The 19482-nt window shown below is 47.4% G+C and overlaps 2 protein-coding genes and 1 pseudogene across 3 annotated transcripts in view; 2 read left to right on the top strand and 1 right to left on the bottom strand.

The window, feature by feature from the left end:
- Window positions 1-19482, top strand: part of LOC309794612 (uncharacterized protein) — a 312987-nt gene that overhangs the window by 278262 nt on the left and 15243 nt on the right. The window lies entirely within an intron of this gene.
- ZNF550 (zinc finger protein 550) lies at window positions 36-18061 on the top strand. Its single transcript, XM_082607229.1, has 4 exons — window positions 36-252; window positions 6643-6769; window positions 7834-7929; window positions 14505-18061. The coding sequence occupies exons 1-4, from the start codon at window positions 226-228 to the stop codon at window positions 15494-15496; spliced, it is 1242 nt and encodes a 413-aa protein (XP_082463355.1). The 5' UTR covers window positions 36-225; the 3' UTR covers window positions 15497-18061.
- Window positions 3709-5283, bottom strand: LOC309794968 (atlastin-2-like; annotated as a pseudogene). Its single transcript has one exon. The product of its transcript is annotated as an atlastin-2-like (transcript).

Below are 19482 nucleotides of genomic sequence, written 5' to 3'. Positions count from 1 at the left end.
TGTCAGGGGCGGGACTTCCTGCGTCGCCAGGGAGGCCGTTTGTTCGTGATGGGGCGGTTGTGTCTCTATCTGAGGTGACTTCTACCCGGGTCTTCGGGACGGAGCGGGGAGGACAGGCTGTAGGGCCCACCTGCGCCTTTGTACGACCTGGGGGAGGGTCAGCTAAGCCCGCTGGACCCGCCGGTCTCCGGCGCCCTCACGTGGCCCTACGCTCCCCGCGGTGCGATGGCGGCGCTGGTGACCCCGGCGCAGGTGAGTGGACGGTGCACCAGGCCACGCCCGCTCGGACCCCACCCACGTGGCCGAGGCGCGCTGCTGTGCAGGATGGTGGTGTCCTGCGAGTCCTCACCTTGTCCTCCCCAGGGCATTGTTTGTCGGAGCCTCGGGATGGGGTCGTTTGTGCTCCGGGTGGGAATCCAGGTTAGGGGCTTCACGCGGAGGGTCCCATTTCTGTCAGTCAGTGGGACGCTGTGTGGTAGGGAGAGATGTGGTTTCTCGAATCCCCCTGACCCCATACCGCTGGCGTGGGAGGACCCGCAGGGAGGAGCGCAGGCCGCACAGTCCGGAGACCTTTCTGTGTGTTGCGGCCCCGCCCCTTCCCGAGTCTAGGACCTTGAGCAGCTTTCCCTGCTGTTCTTGGTTATGTTTTGTTTTGTTTTTCTTGGCTGCGTGGTGAGGCATGCGGTATCCTAGTTCCCCGACCAGGGATGGAACCCGTGCCCCCTGCATTGGGAGCGCGGAGTCTTAACCATTGGACCGCCAGGGAAGTGCCTGTCCTTGGCTTTTATGCTAAAGTTCCTCCAACTGGGTTGAGGGAACTAGAAAAACCACATAGGTGACGTGTATCCCCCCCGCGTCCAGCACGGTGCAGGGAGCATCGCTCTGGCTCTCTTTCCACGGAGATGCCTCCTGAGCCTTTGTTGATGTTAGAGGCTCATCCCTGGGGGAATCTGACCCTTGGGCTTCCCAGCTGTGTAATCTCTACAAAGATAAGGGCTGGGGTGGGGAAGAGGCAGGAGTAGCCTGCAGCAGCTTGGGGATTGCAGCCCTGCTAGGACAGAAAAGGTGTCAGGACAGGCAGTGCGCCCAGAAGGCCAAGGAATTTGTCTTTCAGTTTACAGCCAGTGGAACTGGGTTCCCACTGAATCTGTTTTCCTGTTTGAGGTTCAGTTACATATGGTAAGTGGTGATAGTGTGCAGGAGTGTGGTGTCCCTTTGGACAGGAAAACACAAGAGGTCCTGGGTAACTCCATAGCCGTGGCCCTGAGTACCCTCATCATAGTCCTGATCGCTGTCAGGACTTGTCTTGTTTGTTAACTTCCCATTTACTTGGCTCCTTCCTCACTTTATTTCAGACTCACTCCAGTGTGATGTCCTGAAACAGGCTTTCCCTGGTGCTCTGTCGAAAGCAGACCGTGACCTTTTGTCTTCTCCCTCTATTTTCTTTCTTTTTTTCTTTATTTTTAAAATTTATTTTATTTTTAACTGTGTTGGGTCTTCGTTGCTGCATGCAGGCTCTCTCTAGTTGTGACCAGCAGAGGCTACTCTTACTTGGGTTGTGCAGGCTTCTCATTGCGGTGGCTTCTCTTGTTGTGGAGCACAGGCTGTAGGTGCGCGGGCTTCAGTAGTTGTGGCTCACAGGCTCAGTAGTTGTGGCACACGGGCTCTAGAGTGCAGGCTCAGTAGTTGTGGTGCACGGGCTTAGTTGCTCCGCGGCACGTGGGATCTTTCCGGACCAGGGCTCAAACCCCTGTCCCCTGCATTGGCAGGCGGATTTTTAACCACTGCACCACCAGGGAAACTCTGTTTTCTTGACTTTGGAATCTTTGAGTCCCTCTGACATTGTCTTGCTCATTTGTATCGTTGCTTGTTTAGCATCTCTTTCCAGCCCTAGACCGTGAGCGCCTGTTGCTGCTCTCTGCCAAGACCTAGAACAGCCTGGGCTTGTAAAGGGTACTCAATATATGGTTAAACGAATGGGTCGCCCACTCAGGTGCTCCCATCACACGTATAATAAGTACAGCCTCCTGCACTGTGGCCCACAGGCCGGCACTGGAACTACCCCGTGACTCCCTCCACGCTTCTTCCTCTCCCCTTCTTCCCGGACTCACCGCACTCAGCCAGGAGGTCCTGAAATTGCAAAATTCCTGCCCAATTTGCAGCTTTTCCCCTTGCATTTTCCTTTGTCTGGGGCTCTGTTCCCAGATCTCTGTAGGGCTGTCACTCCCTACTCTTCCTGTGCATCACTGTCACCTCTTAGGACAGTCTTTTCCTGGCTGTTTTCATTCTAGCTAAGGTACCCCTGGCTCCCCCCTGCCCATCTTCTGGCAACTCTGTGCCATCTTCTGCTAGCTGGATGTTCAATTCCCACTTCTGTTCCTTTATATATATATAACAAAATTTTAATTCTGTACTAAAAATAAATTACAGGAAAGAACTTTAAAATGCTACAGAAGACAAAGTCCCTATAAACATTCCCATTGACTTCCCTTGGGGGGGTGAACTTACAGTGCTCAAGACGATACATAACACAAATGTATCAAGACCTTCAAATCGTCTCTGCATCCACCCCCCGACATGAGCCACACACAGTCCTTCACAGAGACTGTACTCATGAGCCCACCACAGAACCAGAGTTTGTCATAAACTACAAAACTTCTAATACAAAATCGTGTTTATATACTTATAATTCATATACATGCCCTGTCTGCGATTTTAGAAAATAAAAGCTGCACACTGTATAGACACTCTTAACTCATAGCTGTAGGCAACGTTTTTGGTTGGAATTTCTCCCTCAATAAAATTAATGGCATATTTTATGTACATGAAGGCTAAACTGCATAAAGACAGTTCAGTTTCCCAGATATGCATCTCCTTTTAGGACAGGTTTATAAATTTTAAAAGGCAAAACAAATGTATACCTCAGAGTCATTTTCTTAGCTACAAGAGTTATCATGTAATTTCTGTGAAGTTTCTGATACATGCATTTATGTAATACTGGTATTGAAGGTAGTAAAGCAATATGTACTTTTTTTTTTTTTTTTTTTTTTTGTGGTACGCAGGCCTCTCACTGTTGTGGCCTCTCCCGTTGCGGAGCACAGGCTCTGGATGTGCAGGCTCAGTGGCCATGGCTCACAGGCCCAGCCGCTCCGCGGCATGTGGGATCTTCCCGGACCGGGGCACGAACCCGTGTCCCCTGCATCGGCAGGCGGACTCTCAACCACTGCACCACCAGGGAAGCCCAGCAATATGTACTTTTAATGTTGTGGCTCAATAAAGGCTTCATTGTCATTCCAATCTGATTCTTGATACAGTGATTCATAACTTCTCTAAAAATTAAAATTTCAATGGGACACTGTGTTAAAGAGACTCTAAATAGATTTCTTAAAATATTTCCCTGAAATATCCTTTACATAAGACAGATTTCACTAACATTAGATTAAGTAAAAAGGGGGAAAAAAGAATTAAACATGGCACAAGTGTGCATGAAAACTAATGCTCCTCAGCCAGTCTTCACGTCTTAGGAGCCATAAATAGAATGCTTAAAACCAACAAACAGTTTCACACTCTGTGGCAGCCATCTGTGAAGCCAGTTATACTAAACTACTTCTACAGTTGATTGTAAACTTTGGTTTATTTTTACTTGAGTTCTCATTGTACAGCAAGCATGAAAAGAAGAAAGAGTGGAGTCCATGAGGAGATGAACTGTCAGTCTGTCTTTAATCTGGCATGATGAGACACTTGTCAGTCAGGCCTGCTTTGATAGAGTTTGTTACAGACTGCCTTATGTTTTCCTCTGTCAAATTATCACCCAGGGGCTTCAATACCTGTTCCCGTAGTGTTTCAGCAATCTGATCAATCATTGTTCCAATTTCTCTGGACTCCCCAGAGTATGTAACATATGCCCAAGTACAAAGAGACCTCAGTGCTAACCTCATGACAAGGTTACACAGACGGCTATAGAGTTTAGGCCAACGAAGCCAGTCAGTCCTGAGATTATATACGTAGCAAACATGACTGCAAACAGTGTGGCAGGCGTACGAGCAGCATAGAAGATATTTTTGCCATCATTGTGCTTTATAAAATGTGCATAGGTTTCTTCTATTTCAGCCTCAAGCTCGTCCTGTTAACGACGGTAGATTTCATCTCCACCCATTTTTTTTTACTGAACGAAACTGTTTAATCGCCACTTCCTTGAGGTCCAGATGTTTTTGCTTCCAGATCTGAAGGTGCAATGTAAGGCTTGTCCCCACCGCCTACCTACTCCATACTTTCTCTCTTGCTCCTGCTACTGCAGCAAAATTATTAGCTTCAGCTGTTGCCTGAAGCATGGACTTCTTACATAAATTTTAATGTAAGCCTTAAAGTATTCTACAAGATCTCTACAAGTGAATTTTGTATCTTATCTCTTTTGCTACCAAATTTTCTGGGGCAAGTAGCACTGGAACCAGATTTCTAAACTCGTTTAAACTCTTCATCAATATCTTTCAATCTCCCATCAAAACTAGGATTAGTTGCAACTTTAAGACTAGGATGTGGCAAAAGGAAGCAACCAAGATTTGAGAAACAATTGTGAATGTGCTTCCTTATATTCTGTAGCTCTTCAGGTTGATTTTGTTTTACCTGCAATCTCTTTTCAAGGAATTGTTTTCCATCTTCCAAACCATATGAATGTTCATGAGGATAACTCCAGTTTTGAATCAAAAACATTAATGTCTGAAATGGTTTCTGGTAGATTTCTTTCATTGCAAGTCTGCCATATTCTGTAAATAATTGCAAGTGTTGGAGATCATCTTCTTGAATATTTTGAGACAAATTATATACCTGGAGAGAGCTAGTCACAGTGCTCAGAGCAAACACTGTTGCACAATGTCTGATAGTTGACTGGCTATCAAAGGCACCCTGGGTATCCATTAGCAGCACAGCCACTTTTGTTCACTCCAGACATATGCCTGTTGTTTCTCTTTCACAACCAGCTCGCTACGTAAAGCCGGTCAGTGGTTCATTGTTTCCACCAATCCAACTTTGAGAATCCTTGTTATACATCTATCTAAGCATGAAGTCCAGTAGAAATGATTTCCCTTTACGAAAAGCTCCTGCCACTGATACCACGACTATGTGAAGATCTCTTATGTGCTCCTGTAGCAATATCTGCTCCAAAGCTGCTTCATCAAGCTCAAAATTACGGTCATCTTCATGTGCAAGAACAATCTGTACTGGACATGGTTTCTTCATAACCTCATCAGAGTTTCCTAGGTCGTCATCTTCATAATTCTCACCTAGGAGGGTGGTGGACGAGACGTGGTTAACCCAGGTGTTTGGGTTGCTGGTTCGCCTCTGGCGCCACAGCCCCTCGTGCAGCTGCTGCCTGCGCACTGCCTCGCCGCCCCCCCCCTTTTTTTTGGCCACGCAACATGGCTTGTAGGATCTTAGTTCCCTGACCAACTATTTAGCCTGGGGCCTCAGCAGTGAAAGCGTGGAGTCCTAACCACTGAACCACCAGGGAATTCCCCCACTTCTTTTCCTTAAATTTGAGGTTGTGGTTGATTTTCTAGAGCTGCCTGGGCCTCAGGCCTCTGGATGTGACATGGAGGTGACGATGGCATTTACCTTGTGGGCTGTGGATTAGTGAAAGTCACAAAATACACTGAACACTTAACTGGGCCAGGCACTCCACAGCATCTGGTGTGGGAACATTTTCTCTTTAGTTCTAAGAATTGGCATAGTGGGAATGATTGTTGTATTAATGTGGAAATTGATGCTTGGAGAAATGATGGGATGTCGTCCTCCCCATGATCACACTGCCAGCAAGTGTCAGATTTTATATATATATATAAATTTATTTATTTATTTTTGGCTGTGTTGGGTCTTCGTTGCTGCGCGCGGGCTTTCTCTAATTGTGGCAAGCAGGAGCTACTCTTCATTGCAGTGCGTGGGCTTCTCATTGCGGTGGCTTCTCTTTGTTGCAGAGCACGGGCCCTAGAGCACATGGGCTTCAGTAGTTGTGGCATGCGGGATCAGTAATTGTGGCTCACGGGCTCTAGAGCACAGGCTCAGTAGTTATGGCACTCGGGCTTAGTTGCTCCGTGGCATGTGGGATCTTTCCTGACCAGGGCTCGAACCCGGGTCTCCTGCATTGGCAGGTGGATTCTTAACCACTGCACCACCAGGGAAGTCCCAAGTGTCAGATTTAAGAGTCTTAATTCAAACCCCAGAAATCTGGCTCCAGAGCGAGGGATCTTTAGTCACTTTACCACAGCGTGTGAAGACCTCAGCCTGGGGCAGGTGCACCGTGAGGACCAGGGAGGCTCAGCACCTGTCACTTTGCTGTTACCATTGTTGGAATTATCATCATGAAAATTTTTCCCAGAGCACGCACCATCTGCCCCCAGTCCTCATGGAACACCATTGTCTGTGTCATCTCCAGTGGCTTCCTTCACGGGAGGCTTTTCTCTCAGCCACAGTTGCGTTATATCCAGAGGCTGCTTCCACCTCACCCTTGAGCCCAACACAGAACTCGGCGATCAGCAGGCCTCGGTGGTTCAGGCCTGGGTCTCCGCATCTTCACCAGCAACAGAGTGACAGGGTTGATCCTATCCAAGTGCAAAAGCCCAACACCACTACCTGTGTTTGACTGTCCAGGTGTTGGTGACCTTCAAGGATGTGGCCGTGACCTTTACCCGGGAGGAGTGGGGACAGCTTGACTTGGATCAGAGGACCCTGTACCAAGAGGTGATGCTGGAGATCTGTGGGCTCCTAGTCTCACTGGGTAAGTGCTTAGCTCTCACACCTGTGGGGGACCCCACTGCCTTGTTTCCGGGCTGATCAGGAAGGGCACAGGAGTCACCTTTCCTCCTCCCCACAGGCCCTGCATTTTTCTGGTCGCTTCTCCTCCTGCCTGGTCTCCCTGTGTCTGTAGCAGTGATCGGTGGGAAAGAAACAATGTCCTTCTGAACACCAGCCCCCATGCCAGTGCCCAGCACCCTGGGGCCTCAGTTTGAGGTCCTTGTTGCAGATTCCACAGGAGCGAAGCTGACTGGCCCAGCCTGGTGAGGTCAGGTGTCCCCACAGCCCAGTTAACAGGGCTGTTCTCAGACGAGTGGGTGAGTCAGGGAGACCCCTACATGGCATTTGTCATCAGTGCCACCCAGGGATCTTCCTAAACAGCACAATCTTGGTTCAAAGGCCCCTGGTGTCTACGTCATCATCACATGCTTTCTGAGGCCTGGGCCGTGATCCTCCCCTGGGCAGGAAATCATTTACAAGGTGCACAGGAATGTCATGGAATGCCACAGGTGGACACCCTGCAAAAGCCAGTCCTTTTACCTTTTCTGTCTGGCACGCTGATTGTTGTCAAGAGAAAGTCTCAGATCACTGTGAGTGAGTATTCCATGGCCCCCTTTGTGGCTAATTTTTCAGTTCAGCAGAGGGACCAGCCTCTAGCTCACAGCCCTGAGCCTTCTACGTGAACTTGCTAGGACCTTAATGCCATTATTTTGACTTCAGCGTTGTGGGGGGTTTGTTTTTTTTGGAGTATTCCCAGGGTCCCGTGGCTGTGTGTGAAAGTGGCACGCCCCTTCGTGGGGCTGGCTTCCACTGATGAAGTTCAAGGGAAGTGGTGTTGTGTAGACAGACAGCGCCGCCCTCTACAGCAGTTGCAGCCCAGGAGTGGTGTTTGTGCTGTTGGATTCCCAGTCACAAATCAACAGTTTCTTTACTTTGGGAGCCGCTACATTCATGGTCTTGTTCCTGTCATGAAGTCCCAGATAGGATGGAAGGGTTTCATTCTTCTCATCAAAACACCTGCATCCTGTTTTTTTCTTCCATCCACAGGGCATCCAGTTCCCAAACCGGAGTTGATCCGCTTGCTGGAGCATGGGCAGGAGCTGTGGACGGGAACGAGAGGCCTCCCACGTAGCATGTGCCCAGGTAGGAGCCAATAGCTGCTGGGCAGGTGGGTTCACAGCATCCTTGAGAATGCATGGGGACCAGTGCCTCTGAGCTGCTGTGTGAAACCCCCTTTGTGGGATCTGGTGGTTTCTCTCACATCAAAGTATAGTGTGCATCAGCTGGCCAGCTTGGGACCACACCATTATTTAGAGACCCAGGCACCTTCTTCTTCTTTTTTATTTTTTTAATTTTTATTTTCTCTTTTTTTTTTTTATTGAAGTACAGTTGACTTACACTGTTGTGCTAATTTCTGCTGTACAGCAAAATGACTCCGTTATACACATATGTATTTCTTTTTTTATATCCTTTTCCATTATGGTTTATCACAGGATATTGAATACAGTTCCCTGTGCTATACAGTAGGACCTTGTTGTTTATTCATCCTATAGATAATAGTTTGCATCTGCTAACCCCAAACTCCCACTCCTTCCCTCCCCACGCACCTTCCTCCTTGAGAAACACAAGTCTGTTCTCTATGTCTGTGAGTCTGTTTCTGTTTCATAAGTAGGTTCATTTGTGTCATATTTTAGATTCCACATATAGGTGACATCATATGGTATTTGTCTTTCTCTTTCTGACTTACTTCACTTAGTATGATAATCTCTAGTTGCATCTAGAGACCCAGGCACCTTCTGACGTCAACATATAGCTCTGAGGTTGGTCCGGCATAATCCAGCCGGTGGAGGGGAAACAGCAAGGGATAGGGGACAGGTCACACCCAGATGCACACATACTTTACTCCCCTGTATCCCACAGGCAAGGACTAGGCATTTGGCCGCAGCTGGGTGCTCAGGACTGGAGAGGGTGGTTTTGCTCTGGGCCCAAGGAGAAGAGCCAGTGGGCCTGGTTTGTATGACCTCTGTCTACTCTGCTCACCCTGCTCTCAGGAAGTCAGAGCGAGGCTAGTTTGTACGTGAGTGGGTTGTCTGAAGGTGTAATGAGATAATGCAGCAAACTGCTTAGTACAGTGCCTGGTCTATAGAGAGGGTCGCCTAAGGTCAGTTCTTACAGTATCCATGTAATTGTCTTAATCAAAGTGAGTGGTGGTATCACGCATTTTTCCTGGACTTTTGGACTCAGAGGAAAAGGGGCCTTTCTTCCCCTTGAAGTTATGATCTATGCTGTACTCTCTATGGAACTCTTTCCCACCTTCTCCATCCATTTATCCATCCTCCTGTTTGTCCACAAGACACTCAGAAGCAGCCCCTTGCGCTGTACCTTCCTGCCCCTCTTGCCCTTAAGAACACCAAGCGGATGTCTGGCGTTTTCAGCCCCACATCTGTGCTGCTGACTGTAGCTTGAATAATCCACAGTGAGTCACGGTCTCTCCTCTCTGTCGGTCCTTCAGGCTTCTCAGGCCGCCTGTAAGTGTCTTTGGCCAGCCCCACCACCGATGGCTCTGTTCCACACGCCACCCCGCCCCCCATTTCCTTATTCCCAGATCTCCACTTTCGTGTCTCAGAGACCCCTCAAGCTTGTAATGCCTTAGAAGACCCCCGCCCCGGGATCCTGCCCACTCCTGCCCCGTGCCCCGTTCTGAGAACGTCCTGCCATCTAAGCAGATTGGAAGATTAGCAACACCTCAGCCAGCGTCTCTCTCCATCAAACCAACATCCGTCCATCCCCAGGCCTGTCCGTTTGAGATTATCCGTGTGTCCTGAGTCCATCACCAGCACCCTAGTTCAAGCTCTCGTCATCTTTTTTTTAATATAAATTTATTTATTTTATTTTATTTATTTTTGGCTGCATTGGGTCTTCGTTGCTGCGCGCAGGCTTTCTCTAGTTGCAGCGAGCGGGGGCTACTCTTCGTTGTGGTGTGTGGGCTTCTCATTTGTGGTGGCGGAGCACGGGCTCTAGGCGCACGGGCTTCAGTAGTTGCAGCACGTGGGCTCGGGGGCTCTAGAGCGCAGGCTCAGTAGTTGTGGCACACGGGCTTACTTGCTCTGCAGCATGTGGGATCTTCCATGACCAGGGATCGAACCCGTGTCCCCTGCATTGGCAGGCGGATTCTTAACCACTGCGCCACCAGGGAAGTCCCTCTCATCATCTTTTTTTTTTAATCAATTTATTTATTTTATTTATTTATTTTTGGATCTGTTGGGTCTTCGTTACTGCACGTGAGCTTCCTCTAGTTGTGGCAAGTGGGGGCTACTCTTCGTTGTGGTGCGCGGGCTCCTCATTGCAGTGGCTTCTCTCGTGGAGCTCGGGTTCTAGGCTCATGGGATTTAGTAGTTGGGGCACGCGGGCTCAGTAGTTGCGGCTCACGGGCTCTAGAGCACAGGCTCAGTAGTTGTGGCGCACGGGCTTAGTTGCTCCACGGCATGTGGGATCTTCCCAGACCAGGGATCGAACCCATGTCCCCTGCATTGGCAGGCGGATCTTAACCAGTGCGCCACCAGGGAAGCCCACAACTCTTGAAAGAGTTGTCTCATTTTGGAAATGATGGACAGTTGTCTTGTGGTGTATGTGGGGGATGGGTTCCAGTGCTCCCGCAGATACCAACATCCGTGGATGCCGAGGTCCCTTATGGTGGGCCGTCCCCCTCTATATGCACGGTTCCACATCTGCAGAGTCAGTCAACTGCAGATTATGTAGTATTTTGATCCATGGTTGGTTGATTTCACGGGTGCAGAGCCCACAGATACGAAGAGCTGAAATCGTGTATGAGTGGACCTATGGGGTTTAGACCCGTGTCATCCAAGGATTGACTCTATATATTTGACTTCCATACCTTTTGTTTTAAAAATCTACTTAATTTTTTTATATCGGAAGTATACAGTGATACATATAAATCCTTCAGGTTCAGCTTCACTTTTTCTTTTTTCAATTTTAAAAAAAATTTTATTGCAGTATAGTTGATTTAGAATGTTGTGTTAATTTCTGCTGTATAGCAAAGTGATTCAGTTATACATATGTATACATTCTTTTCATATTCTTTTCCGTTATGGTTTAGCACAGGATATTGAATACAGTTCCTATAGTGCTATACAGTGGGACCTTGTTTTTTATCCATCCTATATGTAATTGTTTGCATCTGCTAATCCCAAACTCCCAATCCATCCCTCTCCACCAACCCCCTTGGCAACCACAAGTCTGCTCTCTATACCTGTGAGTCTGTTTCTGTTTTGTAGGTAAGTTCATTTGTGTCATTGTGTCATTTTTTTTAGATTCCACATATAAGTGATATCATATGGTATTTGTCTTTCTCTGAGTTACGTTGCTTAGTATGACAATCTCTAGATCCATCCATGTTGCTGCAAATGGCATTATTTCATTCTTTTTCATGGCTGAGTAATATTCCTTTGTATGTATGTACCACATTTTCTTTATCCATTCCTCTGTCAGTGGACATTTAGGTTGTTTCCATGTCTTGGCTATTGTAAATAGTGCTGCTGTGAACATAGGGGTGCATGTAGCTTTTCAAATTAGAGTTTTGTCTGGATATATGCCCAGGAGTGGGAAATCAGCTTTACTTTTTACATACGTATAAACTGAGGTATCCTCCACCTCACCCAAAATTTAGACTATTCCCAGTTCTGTGGCAGGTTCCTGGTGCCCCATCCTTGTCAATAGCTTGTCCTGCAGTGTTATCCGCTGTTTATACTCTATCACCGTGGATAGGTTTTATTGTTATTTTCCTTTTGGGTGAGGGGGCATGCCTCAAACAACAGAAATTTATTGTCTCAGTTCTAGGTGCTGGGTGTCCACAGGGTTGGTTTCTACTGAGGCCACTCTCTTTGGGCTGTAGAATAAGATGGCTTGTTCTTGCTAATGGCATTGCTGTCATCCTAATTGCCCAGTACAACAATGAGAATAATAACATTAGACTTCTTCAGAGAATCAGAGCCAAAAGGAGATAAATCAGAGTTTTATTCTATTGATTAGGCTTTGTGTGATTGTGAGGGCTAAGCGATTTCAAAATCTTCAGGGCAGGCCAGTAAGCTGGAAGAGTAGATGCTTGCAGTCCTGAGTCTGGAGGCAGAATCCCTTCCCTCCCAGGGCATCTCAGTCTTTTCCCTTAAGGACATTGATTTTTTTTTTTAAAGTTTATTTATTTATTTATTTTTCTGGCTGCGTTGGGTCTTCATTGCTCCGTGTGGGCTTTCTCTAGTTGCGGTGAGCGGGGGCTACTCTTCATTGCACTGCGTGGGCTTCTCATTGTGGTGGCTTCTCTTGTTGTGGAGCACGGGCTCTAGGCGCATGGGCTTCAGTAGTTGCAGCACGTGGCCTCAGTAGTTGCGGCACACGGACTTCAGTAGTTGTGGCTCACAGGTTCTAGAACGCAGGCTCAGTAGTTGTGGCTCACGGGCTTAGTTGCACCGTGGCATGTGGGATCCTTCCAGACCAGGGCTCGAACCTGTATTCCCTGTATTGGCAGGTGGATTCTTAACCCCTGTGCCACCAGGGAAGTCCCAAGGCCATTGATTGATCGGATGAGGCCCACCCACATTAAGAAGGGTAACCTGCCTTTCTCAAAGTTTGATGATTCCGGTGTCAGTCATATCTGAAAAGTACCTCACAGCAACCTCCGGAATGGTGTTTGACCAAACAGCTCAGCACAGTAGCCAAGCCAAGTTGACATATAAAATTAACCACCATACGTACTCTCACTGCGTCAAGAACTGTGCTGAGAACTTCACAGGCATTTTCTCATTTAACCCTCATGACACCCAGAGAAACTGAGAGTCCTCTAGTCTCTTAGGTGAGGAAACTATGACATAAAGAAGAAAGGAGGGGGTTTCCCTGGTGGCTCAGTGGTTAAGAATCTGCCTGCCAATGCAGGGGACATGGGTTCGAGCCCTGGTCCGGGAAGATCCCACATGCTGCAGAGCAACTACTGAGCCTGCGCTCTAGAGCCTGCGTGCCACAACTACTGAAGCCCGCACTCCTAGAGCCCGTGCTCCGCAACAAAAGAAGCCACCACAATGAGAAGCCCGCGCACCACAACGAAGAGTAGCCCCCGCTCGCCGCAACTAGAGAAAGCCCGCGTGCAGCAATGAAGACCCAACGCAATCAAAAATAAATACATAAATTTAAAGAAAATAAAAAAGAAGAAAGGAGGGACTTCCCTGACGGTCTGGTTGTTAGGGCTGTGCCCCACGACTGCAGGGGGCACACATTTGACCCCTCATCAGGGAACTAAGATCCCACAAGCCTCTCCTCAAACTGAGGCATTGTGACTCCAGAGCTGTCCCTGCTAACACCACTCTAATGCCTCTCAACAGAGCAGAAACTCGTCTTTCATACTGTTTGACTTTGTGTGTCCCACTACCCCTTTTCTCCTGAGATTTTTATTCTCTTCTTCCTGTAACCGCCCCTTCAGGCTTGCCTTCACCAGGCTTCTGGTACCATTTCTTCTTGTAACTCTCTTTTTTTGCTGCTCTGTTTGGCTTGTGGGTTCTTAGTTCCCTGACCAGGGATCAAACCCAGGCCCCCTGCAGTGGAAGCACGGAGTCCTAACCACTGGACCACCAGTGAAGTACCTCTTTTTTTTGTTTTTTTAAAAAAATTTAAACAGTATTTTCAGTGTTTTATTTATCAACCACTTATATAGCACTTATTACATCCCAGGCCATTTTCTAGGCACTTTTTTCTTTTTAAATTGAAATATAGTTGATTTACAATGTCGTGTTTCAGGTGTATAGTAAAGTGATTCAGTTATACATATACATATATACATTCATTTTCAGATTCTTTTCCCTTATAGGTTATCACAAGGTATTTAGTATAGTTCCCTGTGCTATACAGTAGGTCCTTGTTGTTTACTTTATATATAGTAGTGTGTACCTGCTAATCCCAAACTCCTAATTTATCTTTCCCTCCCCCCAGCCTTTCCCCTTTAGTAACCGTAAGTTTGTTTTCTATGTCTGTGAGTCTGTTTCTGTTTTGTAAATAAGTTCATTTGTATCATTCTTTTTAGATTCCACATGTAAGTGATATCCTATGATAGTTGTCTTTCTCTGACTCACTTCACTTAGTATGATCATCTCCAGGTCCATCCAGGTTGCTGCACATGGCATGACTTCCTTCTTTTTTATGGCTGAGTGATAGTACCTTTTCTTCTTAGAACCCTTAAGCACTCTCCAAAGGTAAATCTACCCACGCTTATCCCTTCCGTTTCAACCCAGTACCCCATCCTCCTTTCTTTCTGGCAACTCTGACGTCTGCATTAGGACCCAGCTCGTGGGACACCTCCCAGGGAAGATGACCTTTTTCTTCCCAGTCTTGCTAGGTGCCACTTCCCCACACTCTCACAGAACCAAGACATCAATCCTTGAGGCAGATGCTCTCCAGACAGTAGGATTGAAACTGTCCTCCCTCCCCTACTCCACATCCTCTGTGTCCCGGTCCGGCCTGCTGCCAGATTTTCCCTTTACTGGTGTCAGGGTACAAGGGTCATAAAAAGGAGCTGGAAATCTGGGATACATTGACGTCAAAACATAGCAGATATCAGAGGTGCTGCTTTCATCCGCATTTGTCCACTGAAGTGTTGCTTCCGCTTCTTCTGTGTTGCATCCCCGAACGTCCCCCTTTGTGTATTGGATTCTTTTCAGATGACAGAGCGAAACGTCAGACCAGAGAGCTGGCTTTGTCTGAAGGAGGCTTGCTCCAGGGAAGCCTGACTCTGGGATCTTCGAGGGACTGCAGGTCGAGGCAAGCCAGGGATCCCGAAGGGCTTTTGGAAGTGCAGAAAGGTCAGCTGAGGCCAGAGACAGACGCCCACAAGGAGACCCATCCTGGGAAAACGAGCCTTGAAGATGATGGTTTGGAGGCCGATGATGGTGTGCACTCCAGGGCGTTCCAGGAGAGAGTCTCTCAGGGAGATGTTCTCTGTGAGCGCGACCCACAGGGACCAGGACAAGGCCCCCTGATTCATAACCTCCGCGAGTGCAAGCAGTGCGGGAAGAGTTTTAACAGGAAGTGGTACCTCGTCCGACATCAGCGGATTCACACCGGGATGAAGCCCTATGCATGCAGCGCGTGTGGGAAAGCCTTCAGCCAGAGCTCGACCCTGACCCGGCACTACGTCATCCACAGCGGGGAGACGCCGTACAAGTGCGCCGAGTGCGGGAAGGCCTTCAAACGCAGGTCGTACCTCCTGCAGCACCAGCCGATCCACACCGGGGAGAAGCCCTATGAGTGCGGGCAGTGTCGAAAGGCCTTCACCCACCGCTCTACTTTTATTCGCCACAATAGGACCCACACTGGAGAAAAACCCTTTGAATGCAAAGAATGTGAGAAATCATTTAGCAACAGAGCACACCTCATCCAGCACTACATCGTCCACACTGGAGAGAAGCCCTACGATTGCACAGAGTGTGGGAAGGCCTTCAGGTGCAGCTCAGAACTCCTGCAGCACCAGCGGATTCACACGGGGGAGAAGCCCTACGAGTGCGCCCAGTGCGGGAAGGCCTTTCACCGGAGCACGTACCTCATCCAGCACTCTGTCATCCACACCGGGGAGACGCCGTACAAGTGCGCCGAGTGCGGGAAGGCCTTCAAACGCAGGTCACACCTCCTGCAGCACCAGCGGGTTCATACTTGAGAAAAAGGCCTTCACCGCTGCTCCTCTTTTGTCTTTCATGAGGGGATCCACGCTGGAGGGAAGAACCCTTTGAGTGCAGAGAATTCTGGGAAGGCTTTTTGTCTGCTTTTCAAATGCACAAGTGGTCACGTGGGAGAAGATGCCTTGCGAATGCAGTGGAAAGATCAGAAGCCTTCGGCCCCTGCTCATCGTTCAGAGGATTCATTCTGTGGAGAAACTCAGCTCAAGAAGCCATGCCACCCGTGGGTCCATCCACCTCTGTCAACATCGAGAACATACCGGGGAAAGACGTTCTGAATGTAACCAGAAGGACGCTTCTCAGCCAAAAGAAAAGACTCGTCCTCGCCACCTGAGAATGTGTAATGAAGAGGAACCACTTAATTACTGCCGTGAGAAAACCTCCTGTGACAGGTCACCACTAGTCACGTAGAGTCATATTGGAACTTGACGGAGCTTGGGCTTTCCCTGTGAGGAAGCGCAGAGGAGACAGACTCAGGGGTCATTGTGCGCTTATAACAACCTTCAGCCACAGGGCTCCCCCTTGGTTTGCACTTAAGCCATCTCAGCATTATGTTAAAAAGAAAACTAACAAGGGAATTCCCTGCGGAGTCCCATTGGTTAGGACTCCACGCTTTCACTGCCGGAGGACCTGGCTTTGAGCCCTGGCTGGGGAAGTGAGATCCCACAAGCCCCACGGTGTGGCCAATAAAGAAAAAAGAAAAATAACAAAGAGGTGGAGGGGATAGAGACAAAGACTATAAATGGAAAAAACAAATGCTTTCGTAAGCTCTTTCAGACTTTCCTGCCAAGCCTGTTGCAGTTTTTCATCAGTTCTGTTTTTTGGTGGGGCAATGTTTGAGGAAGCAAAGGACCCCATCCCTTTGTTTTTATGTGTTCACTACTCTCTTGTGTCAGGAAAGTTGGATGTTGAGGGCAGCTCCACCAACATTTGTTGGAAGGCTTTGTTCTGAACATCTCTAGCCATTGGCATAATTCTTTGTGAGAAATATGAGGGCTTGAGTCATGAGCTACTTGAACTTGTAAGAAATTAGAATACCGAAAATAACATCACACAATACTAGTATTTTATATCTAAGGAGAGAATGGTCCACATAGGGATCGCCACATTAAAATGTGCACCCCTAAAGGCGCTGAATTTTTTTTTATAGGTAAACTTCTGTTCATCTGGTTTTAAATGCCTGATACTATCTCTCACTCTTTCTTCTTCTTCTTTTTTTTTTAGTTTAAAAAGAAGTATGTTTATTAGTATATGCACACAGTTTGCAGAATAGAAACATTTAGGGCATTTAGGGAAATTCACTCAAATTCAACAAACCTCAGTGAAAATACGTTGTATTTGTTTAATGGCAGACAGGTAATTACTTGAGTCTATTAACTGGCTGCATTTTCAGTCTTCAATAGGTTCTTTTTTTTTTCTTTTAATTTTTTATTTATTTTATCTTTGGCCGCATTGGGTCTTCATTGCTGTGTGCGGGCTTTTCTCTGGTTGCGGTGAGCGGGGGCTACTCTTCGTTGTGGTGCGCAGGCTCCTCATTGTGGTGGCTTCTCTTGTTGTGGAGCACAGACTCTAGGCACGCGGGCTCAGTAGTTGTGGCGCACGGGCTTAGTTGCTCCATGGCATGTGGGATCTTCCCAGACCAGGGCTCAAACCCGTGTCCCCTGCGTTGGCAGGTGGATTCTTAACCACTGCGCCACCAGGGAAGCCCTCAATAGGTTCTTTGAAAAGATGTTTAGCAAGGTGGAAGATAACTTGATCCATGTCACTTAGAGGCTTTATTTATCTATTTTTAAAAATATTATTGGAGTATAGTTGATTTATAATGTTGTGTTTCAGGTGTACAGCAAAGTGATTCAGTTACACATATACTCATTCTTTTTCAGATTATTTTCCCTTATATGTTATTACAAAATATTGAGTATAGTTCCCTGTTCTGTACCGTAGGCTGTTGTTGGTTATCTGTTTTATATATAGTGGTGTGTATATGTCAATCCCAGTTTCCCAATTTATCCCTCCCCCCCAATTCTCACTCTTGGTTCCATTCTACGTGGGTTTTTTTCTTTTTCTTTTTTTAAATCATTCATTCATTCACTTCGATATTTATTGGATGCCAGAATCACTGTTCTGGGCACTTGAAAGGCATCACTGAACAAAACAGATGGAAAAAAGAAACAATCTTGCCCTACGGAGTTTACATAAGCAGCGTAATAAACAATAAATTGTATAAAATACTAGAAGGTCATAAGTGTTACTGAAGGGAAAAAATGGAGCAGTGTAAGTTGAATGACACACACCAATCTGTGAGGGGATAAGAACACGTCATAATTTTAAATAGAATGGTTAAAGTGGGGCCTGTTCTCAAAGCTGACGTTTATGCAAAAACTTGGGAAGAGAACAAGGTGCTAGCTATGTGGGTATTTGGAAAAATTTCTCTCCATGTAGAGGGAACATCCAGTTCAAGGGCTTTATGGCTGGGACATACCTGGAATATTCGAGGCACATCAAGGAGGTGATGGAGCTGAATCAGTGATGAAGAGAGGGAATAGTAGGAGATTAATTCAGAAAGGAAATTGGGAGTCCAATTGCAGTCAAATGCTGCATAACACTGTTAGGGTCTTGGCTTTGACTCTGAATGAAATGGGGAGACATTGGAGGATTTGAAGCAGAGGAATGGCTTGATCTGCCATGTCTTTGAAGGGTCACACCGGCTGATGTATTGAAAGTGGTTTCTCGGAGGGTTTGTTTTCTTTCTTGTCTGACAGCGAGGTGCTCGTCCTGTATGGCTGTGGCGTTCTGAGGTGAGTCCTAGTTCTTTCCTCTTTCCACTGTTTCAGCCTCTCTAAACCTGTGGAAAGGACTGGACATTTCCAAGTCCCCCTCTGCAGCTTTCTAGCGGTTGAATTATAGGTAAAACCAGTAAAATAAAACACACATCCAAGTTAAATTCATGATAAAGGAGAAGGATCCTCCTTGTCCGATCTTATAAATGTTTGTGTGAAGTTTCTTTTTGTCTTTACAGAGTAAAGTGCCAGGGATTTTAACAGGTGAGTCCAGATGTATACATGCAGGTCTTGTGTTTGTATGGGTTTCACAGTTGCCACCATGGACTTACTCCCTTGTGCTGGCATTGGATATGAGTACTTGAAATTTGTCCTGAGATTTTTTTTGTTTCCTTTGAGGCTAGTTTTCAAGCTACACAAGATAATCTGTACTAACTGAAATAATGTGAAAAAATGTGCTGTACAGGGGATTCCTTGGTGGTGCAGTGGTTAAGAATCCGCCTGACAATGCAGGGTACACGGGTTCAAGCCCTGGTCCAGGAGGATCCCACACGCTGCAGAGTGACTAAGCCCATGCGCCACAGCTACTGAGCCTGCACTGTAGAGCCCGAGAGCCACAACTACTGAGCCCGCGGGCCACAACTACTGAGCCCACGGGCCACAACTACTGAGCCCGTGTGCCTAGAGCCTGTGCTCAGCAACAAGAGAAACCACCGCAATGAGAAGCCCACACGCAGCAATGAAGACCCAATGCAGCCAAAAAGAAATTAAAAAAAAAAATGTGCCGTACAGAAAAATATAAAATTATCATTTTCCTCACTCGGGGCCTTCTTCAGAGCCCTTTTTTTTTTTGGCTGCGCTGGGTGTTCATTGTGGCGTGCGGGCTTCTCTAGTTGTGGCGTGTGGACTTAGTTGTCCTGCTGCATGTGGGCTCTTAGTTCCCCCACCAGGGATCAAACCTGCATCCCCTGTATTGTAAGGCAGATTCTTAGCCACTGGACCACCAGGGAAGTCCCTTCAGGGCCTTTTTTTTTTTTTTTTTTTTGGCTGCGTTGGGTCTTCGTTGCTGCGTGTGGGTTTTCTCTAATTGTGGCACATGGGCTCAGTAGTTGTGGCTCGTGGCCTCTAGAGCGCAGGCTCAGTAGTTGTGGCACACAGGCTTAGCTGCTCCACGGCGTGTGGGATCT

This window comes from Mesoplodon mirus (genome assembly GCF_964341445.2).
Source record: "Mesoplodon mirus genome assembly, chromosome: 19".
Taxonomy (NCBI): domain Eukaryota; kingdom Metazoa; phylum Chordata; class Mammalia; order Artiodactyla; family Ziphiidae; genus Mesoplodon; species Mesoplodon mirus.
The sequence above is the reverse complement of the archived record's forward strand: the minus strand, read 5'-3'. Positions and strand labels throughout refer to the sequence as shown.

Coding starts and splice junctions, on each gene's coding strand:
- ZNF550 (XM_082607229.1), top strand. CDS start 226: ATGGCGGCGCTGGTGACCCCGGCGCAG. Junction 253..6,642: donor CGCTGGTGACCCCGGCGCAG/GTGAGTGGACGG, acceptor TTGACTGTCCAG/GTGTTGGTGACCTTCAAGGA. Junction 6,770..7,833: donor TGGGCTCCTAGTCTCACTGG/GTAAGTGCTTAG, acceptor TTCCATCCACAG/GGCATCCAGTTCCCAAACCG.